The sequence below is a fragment of the Trichinella spiralis genome (assembly GCF_000181795.1).
Source record: "Trichinella spiralis strain ISS 195 chromosome Unknown Scfld4, whole genome shotgun sequence".
In the NCBI taxonomy this organism is placed as follows: Eukaryota; Metazoa; Nematoda; class Enoplea; order Trichinellida; family Trichinellidae; genus Trichinella; species Trichinella spiralis.
Genome location: NW_003526943.1, coordinates 9,522,932 through 9,541,327, shown reverse-complemented (window position 1 = coordinate 9,541,327; position 18,396 = coordinate 9,522,932). Strand labels below are relative to the sequence as shown.

Sequence of the window (18,396 nt, the reverse complement as noted above, 5' to 3'; positions counted from 1 at the left end):
ATTCCAAAACCAGCGAAGCTTTTGTTGTTGATCATGGAAGCGGTGATGAAAAAGCAATTTGTGATGACAACAAATTGTCAAATTTCAACCTCCGCATATTACACGCAAAAGATTAAATTTTAAAATTAAACAAAAAAAAACATGAAATAATTATTTCACTATATTTCTATGCTTATTTGATGTGCAATCTTTTTTTATTGTTACAGTATTAAATACAAGCTATACGACAACAAACGGCAACCAAAATAAATAAAGTATGTGATTATCGTTGATGAAAGAAATGCTGAAGAGAGGAAATGCTTCAGTGACAATTTCAGTGTGCTCGTGTTGCAAATGAAAATTACTTCTTCAGGGACGAATGGAAAAGTGTCAATTGATTGTAATTTTATCCCATTTCCGGGTACAAGCGTCTGGCAATCAATTTCACATCTTTTCCACTTGCCACACCTTCCCCACAATGACATCTGTCACCAAACCAATATATCCAAAAAACATTAAAACAAATAAAAAATTGCTATTCAATCATTTTTATTCCTTGTCCAACCAAGCTTTTCTTCATTAGATGCACAAAAATGAACGAATAAATGGATTGTGCAAGTTGCGTTGTCATTGGCATCACAGACAAAAAAAAATTGATTCTCCTCCATCACTGCTCAGAATTCAAATTTTGAAACATGACCTTCACAACAACTTACATACATATATATATATATATATATTCACTCGCGTATATGTACATACCATACATACGTTGATGTGGAAAAGTTTAATTAAAAACTGACTTATTCTACAATTGGACTTTTGTGCGTGTCTGTTGTGTCGTGACTTTTCTTCTAATCGTCACTTTTCACTATACTACATGATGGGAAAATTTGTCCAAATCCACCACATTGAAATAACAATCTCATACGAATAACTGATATATATATACTTATTTATTTATTTATTTAAATTGAATTCTAAATTTGATCATATGAAACAAAAAAGAATAAATATGAATATTTTTCATTTTTTTGAACAAACAATTGTCAAATTGTTCAATTTATAATTAACTGGATAAGTAATTGAAATATTAAAAGAAAAGAGAAATAAAGAAGATCACTCCATGAAAGATTCGGTATAATATTATCATCCTATTAAGTATAATTTTGAACAATTTTTAAAAATACAAAAATAAATTGTTTACATCCAATACTGAATGGGAAGATTATGATTTTTTTTCTAAAATAATTCATTAAAATTTTTGGTAGAGTTTGTTGAATCAATAATACAGCACAAATTGCCCAACGCAACCCTCTGTTGGTTTTTTGTTTTTGAAAATCAGCAGCATCGGATTGTGATCATCAGCTTGTATTGATGCTTCTTGTTAACAATATAACGAGACGGGTGGGGCAGTGGTAATGATTTTCAGAAACGAAATTCGAACAGACACGTTCCATTCCAGCTAGCGTAGAGGGGCACACGACCGCACAATAAAGACACGCCCCTCTCAGCTCTCAACAAGAACGGCAACATTATTTATTTATTTATTTATTCATGAATGAATAAATGAAGATGAAAAGCGTCTGTTCTTGCCAAAAGCAATTTTGTTATCAAATAATTATTCAAAAATGAAATATGAAGAAACATGCGCGTGTGTGTGTGTGAGTGAGTGAATTATAGTTGTCTTTTCAATAATTTTTTTTGAAATATAAATAAATAAATTAATTAATTATCAAAATATCCAATCATACTCACCCTACCGTAGATGACCGCATGTTCGCCGAACAAGATGATCTTCCCAGGAGCGGAAATGTTGATACTATTCGACGGCTCTGTCATCGTAATCATCATCGCCAGCCGCTATTCGACTGAGACAACAACATCGTCAACAATAACAACAACAACGAAGTGGTCTGCAAAATAACGTCGCCTCCACCAATTCCACTATTCTTCATAGAAAGTTCCACTGGCTGCAACAAGCATTAAGAAAAGAATAATAACCGATAAGCATAAAATTTTTAATGCAAACACTGCTTGCTCAATTATAAGATTACACGTTGGACAATTCGGTGCCAGGTTCGCAGAATCGGAGACGCGTAGTCGCGAATAAGATACCCAGAAAAAAAAAATACATCTATCTATACAAACATATAGACGTGGATTCTTCTTCCTCTTCTTCAATACGGACGTTGTAACAGAAAGCTGCTAGTTTAAAATTCCACCGTGTACATGTTCAATTAAGAAGAATAAAGAGGATCGATCAAGTTGTCAATGAGCAAAACAATAAAGTAGAAAAAAATTGATATTAACAATGTTTAAATTAAAAAAAACACCTGATAAATAAGCATTAAAGGAAAAAGTTTCCGAGTTTAACATTTGATATGAAATGGGCATTCATTTTCTCACACGATGCATAGTCGAGCCGATATGGACGAGCTTGTGCAATGAAATAAAAAACCGCTGCTGCTGCTGTTGTTCGACAATAATAGCTTGAATAACACAGGTGAAAAACATCATCTCCAACGCAAAACTACTATTAATTAAACTTTACCTAATTAAAGCCATGCAAATACGTCAAGCGCAATTAAGCAGGCAAGCATTCGACTGAACATTGCTTAAAAACCTAACTCACTAACGGTACATTCAATGGATGAATGCATTAATAGTGCATGAAAAAAAAATGACGCAAACATCCAGCTAGTCCACGACAAAAGAGCCCAATTTATTACGTAACAAAAAAATCATTACTATACATCATAAAATAGATATATATATACACATACGTATACTTATAGATGAACGTGTAATACCAAAAAAAAAGAAAAAGAAAAAACACTTCTTTTTTGATTACTTCCAAAGTGGTATGGAAATTTACGAAATGTGCAAAAAAATCAACCGATCAGCAGAGCAGAGCACAGCATATACAGCCTGCATCGATGAATAAATTGTGATTGAAATTGAATTCAAAAATCCAATCGATCGTTCTGATCGCTTTAACCGCTCGACCACCTCTCGGCAGTAGGAAAATTATTATCAATTTATACATCCGATACACTAGGAGAAGGGAGAATTTCGTTGATTGGACTCCAACAGCGGTCACACGTTTCCGTCCAGACAACAACAACCGACTAACTAACCGACTATTAGCGCATGCTAAAATAGCTGCTCCCTCTCGAACCCTCCCCCCTCCACCCTTCTTCTCCACTGCCCTCTCGGCCGCACAGCCGCCAATTTAAAATCTATTAAAAATTCAAAGAAAGACAATTTTATAATATTCTATTTTTTCTTCGTTGTTATTTTCAAAAACATACATATATCCTCTTTTAACATGTACAATTTTTCCAAATTTGAAATCGAATCTCTACCATATTATAATTAGCATATTGTGCAAAGTTGAACAGAACATCAGCATCATCGTCGAATGAAAAGAAGATCAAGAGAAACAGAAGAATATTTTTTAAAAAATGAAGCAGAAAGCAGATGTACGAAAAAAATTTCCTTTGATATAAAAGCCAATCATAGACATACACGCGTGTGAATGTTGTTGTTCAAATTGATGAGAATAGAGAGGGAAAAATTTGTTTTGAAAAAAAATTAATAATCATAATAAAGAGAGAAATGTAAAAGTTGGGAAATGTATTGCCGCCAGTGAATTTGAATAGTTTTGAAGAATTTTTAATCGATCGATTTTCTCCGTCTAAAGCGTCCAACCCCCTCCCCACGAAACACCCCCTCCCAGCCGCCCTCTCCTCTTTCACAGGCTGGCATTTCGTCAAGCACAAGCACAACATCTGGTACGACTTGGAAATTTCTCAGTCTTGAGAACAATCGATTTTGCTCGTCAAGGTCTGCTTGTTTCGAGCTTTCGAACAAAACCGAAACTCTCGAAAAATAAGCGCGCGCTTAATAATATTCCTTCAATAACAACAATTCAGCGGCAATTGAAGTTAAAAATTAAAATAAAGCATCAATAAACACATACATACATACATATATACATACAAAATAGCCACACCCCAACTGCGTGCTAATCATATTCGCAACATTTACCCAGTACATACCTGACGTATCCGGTTGATCTTTTCGGCAATTAATTACACTGGCATTACAGTATACACTTTTCGAATTGAACTTTCTAAAAATTTGAAAACCAATCTCAACCAAGAAGCAGTTGTTTCTTCTTGTCACATGAAGAAAGAGAAAGCATGAGAAAGGGAGAGAAAGAGAGCATGAAATTTTATTATTTATTTATTTATTTATTTACTTTTTTTTCGTTCAACGTGACACAGAATGCGAACAATTATTGAACGTTGCTATATTAAAACTTGAAGCTCAACCAACCCTACCGGACGGCTTGTTGTGCTCCCATTGAAAACCCAAACTTGTCAAGCAGCATCTTCATGAAAACTGGTCGTCATTGTGATTGTCTGCTTGTTTGTTATTATTACTTGGCAAATATTTTTCACACAACATACCACATCATATATTGCAAGATGACCATCGCGTGCTGTGGTCAATATCATCACCATCATCAGTAGTGATAAAAACCGAACCCGGATAATTGTCAACGACAAGATAATAGGGAAAAGTAATTTTTGAAATTATTATTCGATAATTTTTGCTACTTTTTTGAAAAGCAGGAAAACCAAAAAATAAAACGAACACTTCTAGTATCCGGTAGAAAAAAGAAAAACATTTTAAAAATAAAATTCATTTATTTTTTGAAAATAATGCTTGAGCGGGAAAGTCGGATTAAATTGTGACACAGCCAAGCGATAAGACACGCTTACTCATTTATTATTCACCGATAAAGTGAGAGTGGAAGATATGATGATGAATGATATCTCTATACTCAATGTGGAGATATCTCGATTATTCACGACAGCAAGAAATGCTTGCCGCAAAATGTTCAACTTTCACCAGCCTCTTTCAACCAACATCAGCATTATTATTTCAATATTGCATATTGCATGCATGCACAAGAACGTCGTTCAATTGGCTCGAACTGACGACTCTGTGAAGAAAACAGCTGACTTGATTGCAAGTGGCCGGCCACGAGCCGACACAACGCAATCGGCTTTTCAACGCTTGGTGTTGTGCAAAAGCTTTAAAACATGCTTCTATCATCATCATCATCATCAACTGACGACGATCACTTGGCACGAAGCAAAACAACCACATATATACACACACACACACACACATATATATATATATTTATATATAAATACACGCAAACACACCCCTTTAAATATACGAACACTAGTTTCCAACCAACTAGCAACTACCAGTTGAATAATCTGAAATATTCATTTCAACTTTAAACTAGCCAGCTAAGTAGCTACTACTTGGCTTTAGCTTAGCTTAACTGGTTAAAATAACTGAATGGTTGGCTGTTTGTCGACATGCTCTTTCAAACACCCACAAGCAAAACAACAATTAATAATCGCTTCATCCCATTTGACGATAAAAAATCGACAAGTCATCATCATCATCATCATCATCATCATTTTGCATTTAAAATCGGAATTTCTTTTTTCTTATCAATTCAGATGAAAGAAGGGTGTGGTAAAGGGAAATAAATTATTATTATTATCATTATTATTGTTATTCCAACGTCAACAAAACACCAACATCAACGTGTATTCATCCATCCCCAGAGGCTAATTCGAAAACGCGCGTTCGTCATTTGCTTGCTAATAACGCAAGCCGCCAAGTAACCAAAGCTCACACGCAAAGCAACGCAACGAGACGACCTCATAGGCGTGGCGTGGCAAGCCGAACAATCCCACAAAATAACAAATGAGAACCAACCAACCAACCAACAAACAAACAAATAAACAAAAACTCTGCATCTCCTACCATGATCAACATCATCTTCGAACATTTAATCTGTTTTTTGAAATCTCAGTTTTACATATTTTTATCTTTTTTTTGAAAAAAAAAGAAAAAAAATTAATTTAATTAATAATAATGGTGTTATTGCTGAATGAACAAACAGCGATGAAATGTGCTCTGATGTGTAAAACTAAAGTTGTGAAAACTTGAACAGCCATTGGTGGAAACCGTACGACAAACAGCATACCGATGACATTTGCTTTTGCAGTTGAATGAAAAAAAATATATATATATAAACAAAGAAGTAGTAGAAGAAGAAGATGGTGATGATGATGAAATATCCGCTTTAACTTAAAAAACTAGATTGAATAAAAATGAATAAGAATGATGATAATATTAACTTTTGGATGACTGTTTTTTCGTCGTTGGGAAAGAAAAATTTCAGTTGAAAACGCCAAACGAGCATCTCTATCTATGTAAAAATCAATCGCAGCAGCAGCAACTTCGACAACAACCACGCCGCATCCCATCACCACCGACGACCCAACCGAACGCAATAATAAATCGATACAAATTTTCAATTGTCATCGCAAATGATAAAGTGGAAATTTTTCCAAATAAACAAACAAACAAACAAACAAAGAACAACAGTAGTAAAAATTCAAAAAGCCAACAAACAAACAAACAAACAAACAAAAGTGCCAGAAGGGAATGCTACCAGGAACAGTGCTGCTTGTTGGTGGTGCTGATGCGTGCATGCATGTCTGTGGTTGAACAATGGGAAGCAAGTCGAACGCGTGTCTGATTGGAAGAGAGAAGAGATTTGTCTGAACGATTTTGCAAAATAGAAACGCAATTTCCACTTCAGACAGTTCGGCCATGGCAAAAATGTCAATGCTTGGCATTCATCGGAGAATTATACTGACAAATTTATGAACAAATGCAATGAATCATAATTGACGAGATGAAAACTGGCCAAATGAAATTCACGCACAGACAGATAAAGAGGCTAACGCACACGTGGAAAATAGCTTTTTCTTTACAAATTATTATTATTATTATTCATCAACGAAAAAAATAATAATAATTTTAATATTTTTCTTTTGCTAAATTGAACTTATGAAAAGTTGATTCCGATGTGAACGGAACAGTTTTCTGTTGTGAAGTAAGTCGGGCAATAATTTTGTTACTCAATTTTGCAAACCTGAATTGGCAAGGATCGATCCGTGCAAATTATCCCTGCATCGATATTGCCACAAGCGGAAATGCTGTAGCAGCAGCCACACCCCAGACACACACACACACACACACCTCACTGTGCTTCACTCTTTCCAGTGTGTTCTCTCTTCTATTCGTCTTCCAATAATTGAACTGATCGACTCTGAATTGTTAATCAAAAAAAACGAATACACAAAAAAAATCACAATATATCCTATCCATCCGTTTAATTGAAATTGGTTGTGCAAAATTGGAAAACTAATCAAGCACACTCCAAGGCATATTTCTTCCCCCCCCCCCTCCCCCTCTCTCAGCATCTCCCTCTGTCTGTCCGACATCACTTTCCCAAGATGTTGCACTTTTAAGTGACTGAATAAATTTAGCATAAAAAATGGTCCAAATTCAACAAAACAACGAATAAAAATAAAAATAAACCTTGACCATTATTACCATTTAACATTACAACAAGCATACAGGCACGGTATAATGCTAATAATGAAAGTGCAAATGCATACAGTTCAGCTAAGAAAAATATAATATAAATTTAAAAATCAACTACTTTCAACGGTCGATATCGAGATTGTACAAGTCAAATGTGAATGGAAGACAATTATTGTTCGCTAGGTATAATTATAGAAAACTTGTCCACTTCATATAGCTGGAATTTCATTTTCAAGCAACGCTAAAGTATAAGTGAACATTTTGCAGCAAACTGGTTCAAGTTGTTTGCATTAAATTAATTCACTGAAGTAATAATAATATTATCGAGCATATTCAACTTTATTATTGTTATTCCAATTATCGCCATCATTTAATATTTCACCTGTGAAATATGAAAACTGACTTCAATGTTCACCAATGCGAAACATTTTGAAAAATAATAAAATGAAAAAATTATTACCGAAAATCCGACTAAATTTACCTTAAGCTTATCAAAAAATAAGACAATAAGACGATTGAATTAAGAGAGAGTGAGAGAGAAAATTTTTTTCATTTTGAAAATTCAGAAATTAACATTGAAAATCGACCAAAAGAAAATTTTCAAAAAAATAATACACACACAAGTTTTAATGAAAAATAATAACAAGTGCGAAAAACGGTGCTTGGTTGCCGTGTGAGAAGGTTTGCAAAATCAGCTTATTAAATGCAAATTCATAAGCGCTAAGCAAATATGCAAACAACACAAATGATGATGACGATGAACAAACAATTCAACAAACATTGTCCAATCCAAGCTTTCAACTTTTTTTCCCCTTATTCGACGAATACATAATTATTTGGTGAATTAATAAATGGAAAAAATTTTTTCCTTCAATAAATATTAAATATGAAAAAAAAAGCGCATGCATCACCTGAAGGTGAAAATTACTTGGCAAAGTCAATCGTTCCGTGATATCAAAAGAGTTATTTGTTCTCATTGAATTGATATAACATGACAAAACATGGCCACACACACACACACACAAACACTAAAATTGTACGGTGATTTTAATTTAAAGAGCGCAATGGGCAATTAATTATAATGCGCACGTAAAATCAAATAAATCGCTGCAATATATGACAAAGATCATTAACTTGCTAGCAGATATAAATGCATTATGAAAATGTCAAAAGTTGTCCAATGAATATTTGAATATTCAACCTATTCTATTATTATTATCATTACTTTTCGTTCAAATATATTTTCAAATTGTTCAATAAAACAGTACATTTTCTATTTTTAGGCCAATTTAATTGTTGTTAATTTCTTTTTCGAAAAAAAATTCCAACATCCAAGTGATAAAAAAACAAATACATCCGACAAACATTTGCACAGAGAACACAGTAGCTGGGCGTTTGCATCAAATGGAACATCATTAAATAAGTTCAATATTGAATTTTAAAAATACAGAATTGCAAAATTTTGCACATTTTGTATTTCACACTTTCAACAGTGCTCAAATAATAAAGTATTCATTGAAAATAATAAAAAACTATAAACTGATAAAATTCTGTTTCATTCATTCTTTGCAAAATATTCAAGCCCTATTCCACCCCTTCAAAAAAAACGAATACAATCCACGTTTGTGAAATAAGAAAATTCTTGCTAATTGACAGTTTTTTGTTGTTTTCTTGTCAATAAAAAGCAATTATATTTTAAACAAAATTATTAAACTATTCCAAAAAGAAAACAAAGAAATAATGCTGAACGTTTCAAATGGATATTGGTTATTAATGTTGTTGTTATCGATTGTCTGGAAACAGATGATATGAAAATTCAGTCATAATAAAATGCTGAACATTTACTCTGCATAATATACATAAAAATGCTTGAAAATTGAGCTGAAGAAGTTTTTAAATTTTAAATAATAAGAATAATAAGCGAACTAAACAAAATACTACCAATAACAAATATCAATCTATAATTTTGCTCTTTTTATGCAATTATTCGCATCAATGATGATCAACAGACCATGAGCAATTTATTATTATTATTATTATTCATAATATACATTATAAAAATGAAAAACAGTATTTTAAAAAGAAAAATAATAATTGTTCATTTTTAGTAATTTTACATGCTGAACTATATGTTATTTGTAGATGTGCAATTGCTTGCTTAATTGTTGTGAAGAAACGTGCAAATTTGAAAAAATCAACGATTTATCGCTTCTGAAATTGCCGTTCAACATCATCATCATTATCATCAAAGCATCTGTACCCAATTTCGCAATTTTCTAATCTAATTACACTGTGTTCAATTAGCAAAGCGTAAAAACAAATCACAAGAAAAATTCAGTGCTGAAATACTTTACCAATTTATCCAAATGCTCAATCATCATCACCATCAGCAGTATTGTATTGAATGAAAATTTTTCAAGTAATTCATTTATTTTTCTCTACTATATATACATATATTAACAAAAAAACTATTTATATAATGAAAAATACATCACATTAAATAATATACATTAAACTATATGAGTGAGGTATTTTGCACATTTTTGAAATCATATATATAATTTAATAACTCATTCAAATGGAATATTTCTTTTTAATTTTTATCGTACAAATTTAAGAAGAATCGATGCCCTGTAAAGAGGAACGCTAACAAAACAATAAATAAAATAAACGAATACATGTAGAAAGCTTCATTTTGCAATAGTCCACTCCATACAAAATTAATATTAAAAAACTCTGATTACACATTTTATTTTCTCAACAAAATTTCCCATCTAAAAACATTGCATACTTTATGTTAATAAGTGAATGAATGTTGAAATACATTCCACTCTGACAGCAACTTTGAATGTTTCGACAAATTCAAGGTATACTACTGATAAATTATCCAATAAATGATGAATTTTTCATTTCATCATGTTGAACATGTGAATTTAATTTTCGAGATTAGGTGGAAAAAAATACATACCGAAAGAAATGGGAAAATAAAAAATGGCACCACAAAATTTGAATTAAAATGGAAGGAAAAAATTACAAAAAATCATAGTTTCTTTCTATTTTTCAATAAGAAAGTTATTCGTTTTCATACAATGAAGCCTCTACTTATACAAAGATTAGAAAGTATTTTGGCCACAAATTTACGATGAAAATACTGTTTCCTCTGATTACGTTGACAAAAAGTGGATTAGTAATTATCTGGAATGCATAAAATTAAAAAAACATTTCAAATCAATCTCAAAGAGCATCAATTTTCTTGTAGCATTGTTGTCGATAAAGTGCAATTGAAATAATGTCCCACTCCTCAGAGAGAGATTAGCAAATTTTTGTCATTAAGCAACTTATTCACTTACGGAAGCAAAAAAATACATGTATATATATGTATATAAATGAATAAATAAATATTATAAAGAATAAAATGACGTTCAAATTGCAATAATAATATAAAACGATCGACAAAGTGGAGCTTTTCCGTTTATAAGCAAAATTTCAATTTTCAAATCTAGACAGAGTAAAAGCTAAGAAGAGAAAAAGAAAAGGCAAAAAAGGCAGAATAGAATCTTATAGCTAACCAAGACCGTGGTGGTTGGGGTGTTTAACGATCCATTTGGATCAATGCACCTCCACTTGCTAAAAATAGAAAGCAAAGGGCAGCGAGAATAGCGCAATAAAAAGAAATTACACAAAGCATCAAAAATACCGTAATTACTCGAGCATCGATCTAAAAAGAAAAACGATTTTGTCTCTTTCTCACCATTATCTGATAAAAATGTGCATTTGATTTTATAAAATCACTTGCTAATATGCCCGACCAATTTGCACTCTTTCTTCACTATTTAAACGAATTAATGGCGCAAATTTAGCTAAATTTTCTATGCAAATTATTTGACATAACACCAAAATTAATTCAACTGAACTTAACATTAAATAACAACAGTAGATTATATCAAACAAAGAAAAACATAATATATATTCACAAATTAAAATATTTTAATTATTAATTTTAACATCATACGTGTCACAATTATTATTCTACAATTTATTTGTAATTCAAAAAAACAAAAAAACATTAGAAAACTATTGCCGTGAGAAATGTTTTGAAATATAACCTGCACTTTTATGAAACTAATATGGCAACAGAATTTGACATGAAAAGCCAAAAAACATCGATATCATAAAAAAAGTCATCTTGTATAATACAACAACTCACTTACCATCTATCTATCTATCGATAGATTTAAAAAGTAAAGCAAAACCGCTAATAATAAGTTGAACGATTCAAGTTCAACAACATATTTATGAAAGTGAACATATTAATGTAAACATGCACATCAGAGTTCGCTCGTACTTTTCTGCATATGAATATGCATTTCACTTTGAAACTTCAGGGGAACATGAAAAGTAAACCCACTACAAAATTCTTCAAAGTACTAAAGTATATATTTTTTTCAAATTTAAATACACTTTTGCTTTATCAAAACATTTCACTTAAGCCTTAGATAGTAATAAAGGCAACATACTCAAAACGCCTAAATCGTGTACAACTTGTCGTTCTAAGCCCAAAATAAAACTCCAAAATTGCACATTCTGTATTTCTTTCACCATTTAACCAAATCAAAAAGGACAAATCAATTAACCAATAAACTCGTTACTCTTGCTATTTTTTCTTTATAAAAAAAGAAATTTCATTTAACCAAATTACAGTTTTAATGTAATCAATACATACATACTTTTATTAAGAAATGGCATATGCAAATACAACAATCTTTTAACTCTTCAAAATAGATCAAAACAATTAACAAGTATTTCAAGAATTGTCATACCGGAACTACAGTACTCGATTAATACTTTATTTTAAGTTAAAAATTACGGTGCCTACTACGATACTACGCTTTAAGATGTATTACTTTTTTGCCACGCAAGTTGAAGCGACTATGAAAATTTTCATAACCAAAATATCATTGACTTACTAAAAGCAATTAGTCGCTTCGGCTCAAGTACAGCAACATCCAGTCGAGTGTGATGAAAAGCAAATGCGGCAAGTGAATGGAAAAGTCGCTGAACATGTAAACAAAGAGCTGAACTCTCGTCATCTTGCTTTAACCACGCGCCAAGCGGAAGATGACCAATTACCTTGAATTGGCGACCTGAGTACAATCCAGCAAAGATTCTGAATCTAATTCAGATCATTATCATATGATGATCTCTTTTTGATATATATATATATATACAAGAAAAGCGGTATAACATAATCTGAGAAAGTCGACCAGCAGCGGATTACAGTTGCTGTACAGGCGTCGTCATTTCATAAGTGCGCTCAAATTTGAATACAAATCCGTTCTCTTGTCTCTAGTTTATTTGCAAACATCAAAGAACGTTGAAAACGGTCCGTTTGAATTACAAAGAAGTGCATATACGGTAGATTGAACCTGTAGATCTGCTTTATTTTTTAGTAGTTCTTATTTTTAATTTATTGAAGTAACTACTTTCGTTAACAAAGTTTAATATTGAAAATTATTATAATTAAAGTGTAACAGAAAAGTAGAAAATGAAAATTTGTATCTAGAATTTAAACAATAACAGACAATTAAAGCACAGTAAACTTGAAACATCAATATCAAAAAATGTTACGTAAAAAATGGTAATGACACATGAGCCGTACAAAATTTAAAAAAATTAATAATAATATAATTAAAAAATAAGTAACGGTAGGAATAATGTTTCACAAATTAAAGGGAAACTTTTTAAATAAAGTAATGTAGAACAAAAGTAAAGAATTCCGTAATGAAATTTTATATTTATTAAATCATGCAATATAAAGACGTGTACAACTGAGAAACTTTTAATAATTAATAAAGCAACTCAGCAGCATTCATAACATAAACTGCTTGCTGTAAGTATAGTTAAGTACTATTTTATATACCGTATTTTGCAGTAACACTTCTCGAATAGCTTCTGTCGGTTCACTGTCATCTGATATTTTAGGTAATTCAAAAATTGATAAAATAAAAATTATGGCACATCTAGGATGCATATTTGTAATTTTATTAATTTTTTTGCTGTATTTTTAAAACGCACAAGCAAATAGTTCTCAGTAGCCAAAATAATTTAACCTTGAACTTCTTTTTTGTTATTTACATATTTGTTGTTTAGTTCTTTGAAGAGATATATTTCTTTTGATTAAAATGAATATATCCATTCTGTTTTAATTTTAAATGACATTACATTTTGTGATATTTTCAAGTTGCATTCGAAAGCATTTATTTAAATAATCTTTATTATCACCGAGATGCAAAACGAACACTAAATCATCTGACGGTGAGCATGAGCTTGCTTTGTGAGCTCTGAATGTGAGCAATCATTGCCTCTTATTAGCGTCCGGCACTGAAATTTATGAATGATTATTCTGATTTTGGCAATGCTCAATGCTTTTTCTTAAATTTTTTATTCATAGTAACTTTTTGTCAGCTTAGTTTGTTAATTGTTAGTTCATGTGTGATTTTGTTTTGCTACTTTTTATATTGCTAGTGCGAATAAATCGAAAATTTGCTGCGCAGTTGACTGTGCGAATAGCCTATGTAGCTAGCAGTTTTATTGAAATTCAATATCATGAATTTATTTTCAATTAATCATGCTCTGCGCTTAACAATCTTTGAAGTTTTAGTAGCATGGAATCACTATTTTCAGTAAAAAGTTTTGTCTTCTTTAGTTAATTTTATCTAAAATTTGAATCGATTCGAAATGATCGATTTCAAGCGTGCATTTTGTTGAACTTTTTACTTCTGTACGTATGTGTTTAAAGATATTTCAAGTAAAATATTATCTTGATACTAAAACGTTTATTGTATGTTTCATTATTGTATGTTTTTTGTGTTCATTTGATGATTCATTCATAACGATTATTTCAATTTAATATGGGCTACTCAGTCGATGGGTGAAAACAAATAATCACAGCAGATTATTAAATACAGTCATTTCATTATATAGTGTTTTTTGAAGTATTGATATTAGCATCTGATTTCCTTTAATATAATAATTGAAGTTGTTTTTTTTCATCGTTACTTTTGAATTTTATGTAAAAGTGGTGTGAATGCTTCGCTTTCAAATGAACACATTGCAAGCTGCACAGAATCAATGTTTTGTTACGTCGATGAGCAGTCTTTTATATATAATTAAAAATTTAAACATAATGGTGATGTTTTGCATTTTTAATAGATATTGAGGTTTTTATACAATGACAAATGAAGTTGAACTTAAATCTTTTTGACTGAATCTTAAATCTCAGGAAATGCAATAAATTTTTTAAGAAGTAATGAATGCTTTTCTTGTTTTGTTCTAAAGATAATTTTATAATTTTCAAAATAAAAATTTGTCTAATTTACATCGACCTTGGTTTGAAATGTACATTCAAAAATTGAACAATTAAAATTTTTATCTTATTATAAATAAATTTGGTGTTACGATTGTATTCATTATTCGAGCTTCTTAGTTTAAATTAATCAAATTATTTTAATTTTTTAACTGAGGGTAATTTATATTTTTACATGATTTGCAATATACAGTGCAACTGTAGATTTTAAAACATTATTTCCTTGTTAGCATGAAATTGTTTTATGTATTGTAAAAGCTGCTTATTTCAGATTTATATTTAATTAAAGATAATTTTGAAAATTGAAACTGTTTAGATCATTCTTATCTTAAATTAATGTTTCCAATAGTTTTAAATTACTCTTTCTTTAGAATGTAATTCAATCAATGCTATATTCTAAAGTTTATTGAAGTTATCTGTAAAAGAAATGCTAGCATCTATCGAAAATTACATTTTATAATAAAAGTTATTTTTATGAAATAATGTGATATTTTTATTAAAGTACAATACAGAATAAAAATTAAATCCAGACTAAATATGAAGTATTAAGAATTTAAATGCCCAATATTTGTAGAAAGTTTAATTTATATACACGTATATGGATGTATGAATCCATATATATATATATATATATATATATATATATGTATTACTGTTGCGTTAAAGTTGTGTTGCCTGTTCAATTCACCAATAAACAAATACATTGAATCATCAGCATAATGGCGAATTCATAAACTGACATTTTACTGGCTGTTTATTTGTTTAGCTGGCATGCAGTGACAAATTTCGTACTTACAACGGGGAATCACAAGCTATATTTAGCGATTTAATTTTGAATTTTGTAATTAAACCTTTTTGAATACTTCACACATCTCAAATTCCAAATCTCCACGTTGTACAGAAGAATATATTTTGTTGTTCTAACTGATAAATTCAAGAGTTTTAATAAGAAAATTATTAATATGAATGATTATGTAAAAAATGATTGGGAAATTTTTAATAATGATTATATTTCAGCTTTGAGCTTAATTTTATTTTGTTATATTAAAATTAGGCATTTTTACATATATATTTTGTTAAACATTAAAAATTTCCAGTGTTGCATTAAAGCATATTTAATATATAAGTTTGCTTGTTTATCTTGTAAAATAGGTTGTATTATATATATATTTTTCAGGCTATGGAAAATGAAAACTCCGACAACTTTGTTGAAGCGAGTGGATCTGACAATTCTCTCCAAACAGATTCACAAGCAGCACCGTTGTGCCAAGAAATAGCCAATGAAAGAAATGCAGCTCATCTTGTCTCGTACATCATATAATATTAAGAATTATTATTATTTGTATCTATTGTATTATATTTTTTCATTTACTTGTTAGAAGTCCACGAACTTTAATGAACATTTTGCGTTGCATGGTTGGTCCTGGTTGTTTTGCTTTACCTGTATCATTTAAAATGGCTGGTCTTTGGGTATGTTTCTAAGAGTTTGTTTGAATTTTTTAAATTCAAATATTATATCATCAATTAACCATTGAAATTTACGATATTTACTGTTTAGATGAGCTTAATGCTAATTTTTGTAATTGGTTTTTCAAGTGCGTATTGTATGTTGATGCTAGTCCAGTGTGCCCAGCTATTATGTTCCAAGTAAAAAATTTTACTTCTGTATATTACATAAGTGTTTCATTCATTTACTCAGAACTGGTCACTTGGAATTGGACTATGGACATCTGGCTAAGAAAGCTTTTGACTACGGCCCCATTGCGGTGCGAAACTACAGCAAAACGGCACTGTATATCTATTTATTAGTTGAATATTTTTCATTTTATAATAAACGTTTATTGCATCTTCTTTAGTTATATAACAAACTTCTTGATTTGCGTTTTCCAGCTTGGTGTTTGCAGTGTTCAGATTGTATTTTTGGCTGAGCATTTCAAAGAAGTACTTCATTAAATGTCTGTAATGAATTGTTAATTTTTTGTTTCATTTTTTTAATTTCAGGTAATTGAGCACAACTTCCAAACTGTTCCTCTTAGTTTGATTGTGTACGCAAGCATAATGTTGGTGTTTATAATTCTAATCTCTTTGATTCGTCATTTACGAACATTGTCATTGTTGGCCACTTTTGCCAACATTTTCATGCTAATTGCTTTTTTTATTATTTTTCAAAAAGTCCTGTCTCCACCTAATCGTATTGCTTCCCTTCCGGGCTATACCAATTTGCAAGGTCTCATGTTAGCTATAGGATCTATGCTATATGCATTTGAAGGGCAAGCGGTGGTAAGTGAAAGCAAAAAATTTTTTGAGTTATTTAAAAAAATTTAATTTGATATTTTTCATTTGAATTAAGTTCATAGGTTTGTTTGTTTGTTTGTTTGTTTGTTTTAGCAATAATTTATTCAGATATTACCTTTGGAAAATAAAATGAAAAACCCGAAAGATATGCTTGGCTGGAACGGCGTTTTGTCAGTTTCCATGTCAATTGTTACTTGCGTTTATGCAGCCACAGGTTTCTTTGGATATGCCACTTTTGGCAACGAAGTCAAAGGAAGCATCACGTTAAACATGCCAGATACATGGTAATTTTGGTTGCTTGATTTGTTTTTCCAGAAATGGAAATTCTGTAATTATATATAACGTTTTTAGGCTTTATGAATTGGTTAAAATATTGCTCATGATATCAGTATTCATAAGTTATCCAATTCAGCTGTACGTGGTTGTTGAAATGCTTTGGCCGGCCATACAACGAAAGATTCGTTTCTCTCAAGAACGCATTTTATTCATCATGGAATTTGCTTTGCGTATTTCATTAGTTCTTATAACATGTGAGTAATGAAATAGAATTGTATTTTTTAATATATGTACATATATATCCATAAATTATTATTTTTTTACTTTAAGATTTTCTGGCAATCGCCATTCCAAATCTTGAAAAAATTATTCCTTTTGTTGGCGTTACTGCTGGAATAGTTTTGGGTTATGTATTTCCACCGATAATTGCCATTATCATTTACTATGATGATGCATTCAGTTGGTCGAGTTTGCACAAATGGTGGTTTTATGGGAAAAACGTTTTTTTAATTTTTATTGGAATTGTTTCAACAGTTGTTGGTTTGTATGCAAATATCTTAAATTTGAGCTAGATTATGAAATGCATTACACTTAATTCAATTGATCGATCATATGTAATTTCACTTTTGATAATTAATTATGTGCTGCCATATCAATCATTCACATTATCTGACGTGTTTCTTGTTTTATTTTTACTTTTTATATTGAAATTTTGAAAACAAAATTCTCATAACTGTACATGTGTATATTGTATATTGAAACTCATTGAAAACATTGTCCTTATTTAATTTAAAATAAATGGAATCATTCATTGTTAATGTTTTCAGTATTGCAGATGTGAAAAAATATCATTAATGTCTGTTTATCGTGAATAGCATGTATAGTTAGGCTGCCATTTTCCAACACATATTTAGCTGTTTATATGAAAAAAGGCATTCAGTCAATTTAAACTGACTGGATTAAATTGCAGTTGATAAAAA

General features: G+C 30.7%; 6 protein-coding genes across 6 annotated transcripts; 3 read left to right on the top strand and 3 right to left on the bottom strand.

Moving 5' to 3' along the window:
• Window positions 1-1,829: 1,829 nt before the first annotated feature.
• Tsp_02467 (conserved hypothetical protein) lies at window positions 1,830-2,594 on the bottom strand. Its single transcript, XM_003378118.1, has 4 exons — window positions 2,556-2,594; window positions 2,357-2,512; window positions 1,984-2,184; window positions 1,830-1,952 (listed from the first exon to the last, which is right to left on the bottom strand). The coding sequence occupies exons 1-4, from the start codon at window positions 2,592-2,594 to the stop codon at window positions 1,830-1,832; spliced, it is 519 nt and encodes a 172-aa protein (XP_003378166.1).
• A 1,063-nt stretch (window positions 2,595-3,657) lies between these two features.
• On the bottom strand, window positions 3,658-4,351 carry Tsp_02468 (conserved hypothetical protein). The gene is made up of 3 exons (XM_003378117.1): window positions 4,329-4,351; window positions 4,044-4,117; window positions 3,658-3,884 (listed from the first exon to the last, which is right to left on the bottom strand). Exons 1-3 carry the CDS (start codon window positions 4,349-4,351, stop codon window positions 3,658-3,660), a joined length of 324 nt encoding a protein of 107 aa, XP_003378165.1.
• Window positions 4,352-4,809: 458 nt separating this feature from the next.
• Tsp_02469 (conserved hypothetical protein) lies at window positions 4,810-5,277 on the top strand. The gene has a single exon (XM_003378116.1). It carries the CDS (start codon window positions 4,810-4,812, stop codon window positions 5,275-5,277), a length of 468 nt encoding a protein of 155 aa, XP_003378164.1.
• Window positions 5,278-6,194: 917 nt separating this feature from the next.
• Window positions 6,195-6,625, top strand: Tsp_02470 (conserved hypothetical protein). The gene is made up of 2 exons (XM_003378115.1): window positions 6,195-6,233; window positions 6,266-6,625. The coding sequence occupies exons 1-2, from the start codon at window positions 6,195-6,197 to the stop codon at window positions 6,623-6,625; spliced, it is 399 nt and encodes a 132-aa protein (XP_003378163.1).
• Window positions 6,626-9,681: 3,056 nt separating this feature from the next.
• Window positions 9,682-12,780, bottom strand: Tsp_02471 (conserved hypothetical protein). The gene is made up of 5 exons (XM_003378114.1): window positions 12,758-12,780; window positions 12,447-12,646; window positions 11,049-11,197; window positions 9,829-9,917; window positions 9,682-9,733 (listed from the first exon to the last, which is right to left on the bottom strand). Exons 1-5 carry the CDS (start codon window positions 12,778-12,780, stop codon window positions 9,682-9,684), a joined length of 513 nt encoding a protein of 170 aa, XP_003378162.1.
• A 334-nt stretch (window positions 12,781-13,114) lies between these two features.
• Tsp_02472 (transmembrane amino acid transporter protein) lies at window positions 13,115-17,916 on the top strand (the record flags this gene model as incomplete). Its single annotated transcript, XM_003378113.1, has 13 exons — window positions 13,115-13,134; window positions 13,412-13,461; window positions 13,721-13,794; window positions 16,023-16,153; window positions 16,225-16,315; window positions 16,442-16,492; window positions 16,525-16,653; window positions 16,847-16,880; window positions 17,019-17,125; window positions 17,249-17,424; window positions 17,492-17,504; window positions 17,553-17,646; window positions 17,747-17,916. Coding segments are annotated over exons 1-13 (1,140 nt in total), but the record flags the coding sequence as incomplete, so codon positions are not given.
• Window positions 17,917-18,396: the final 480 nt, after the last annotated feature.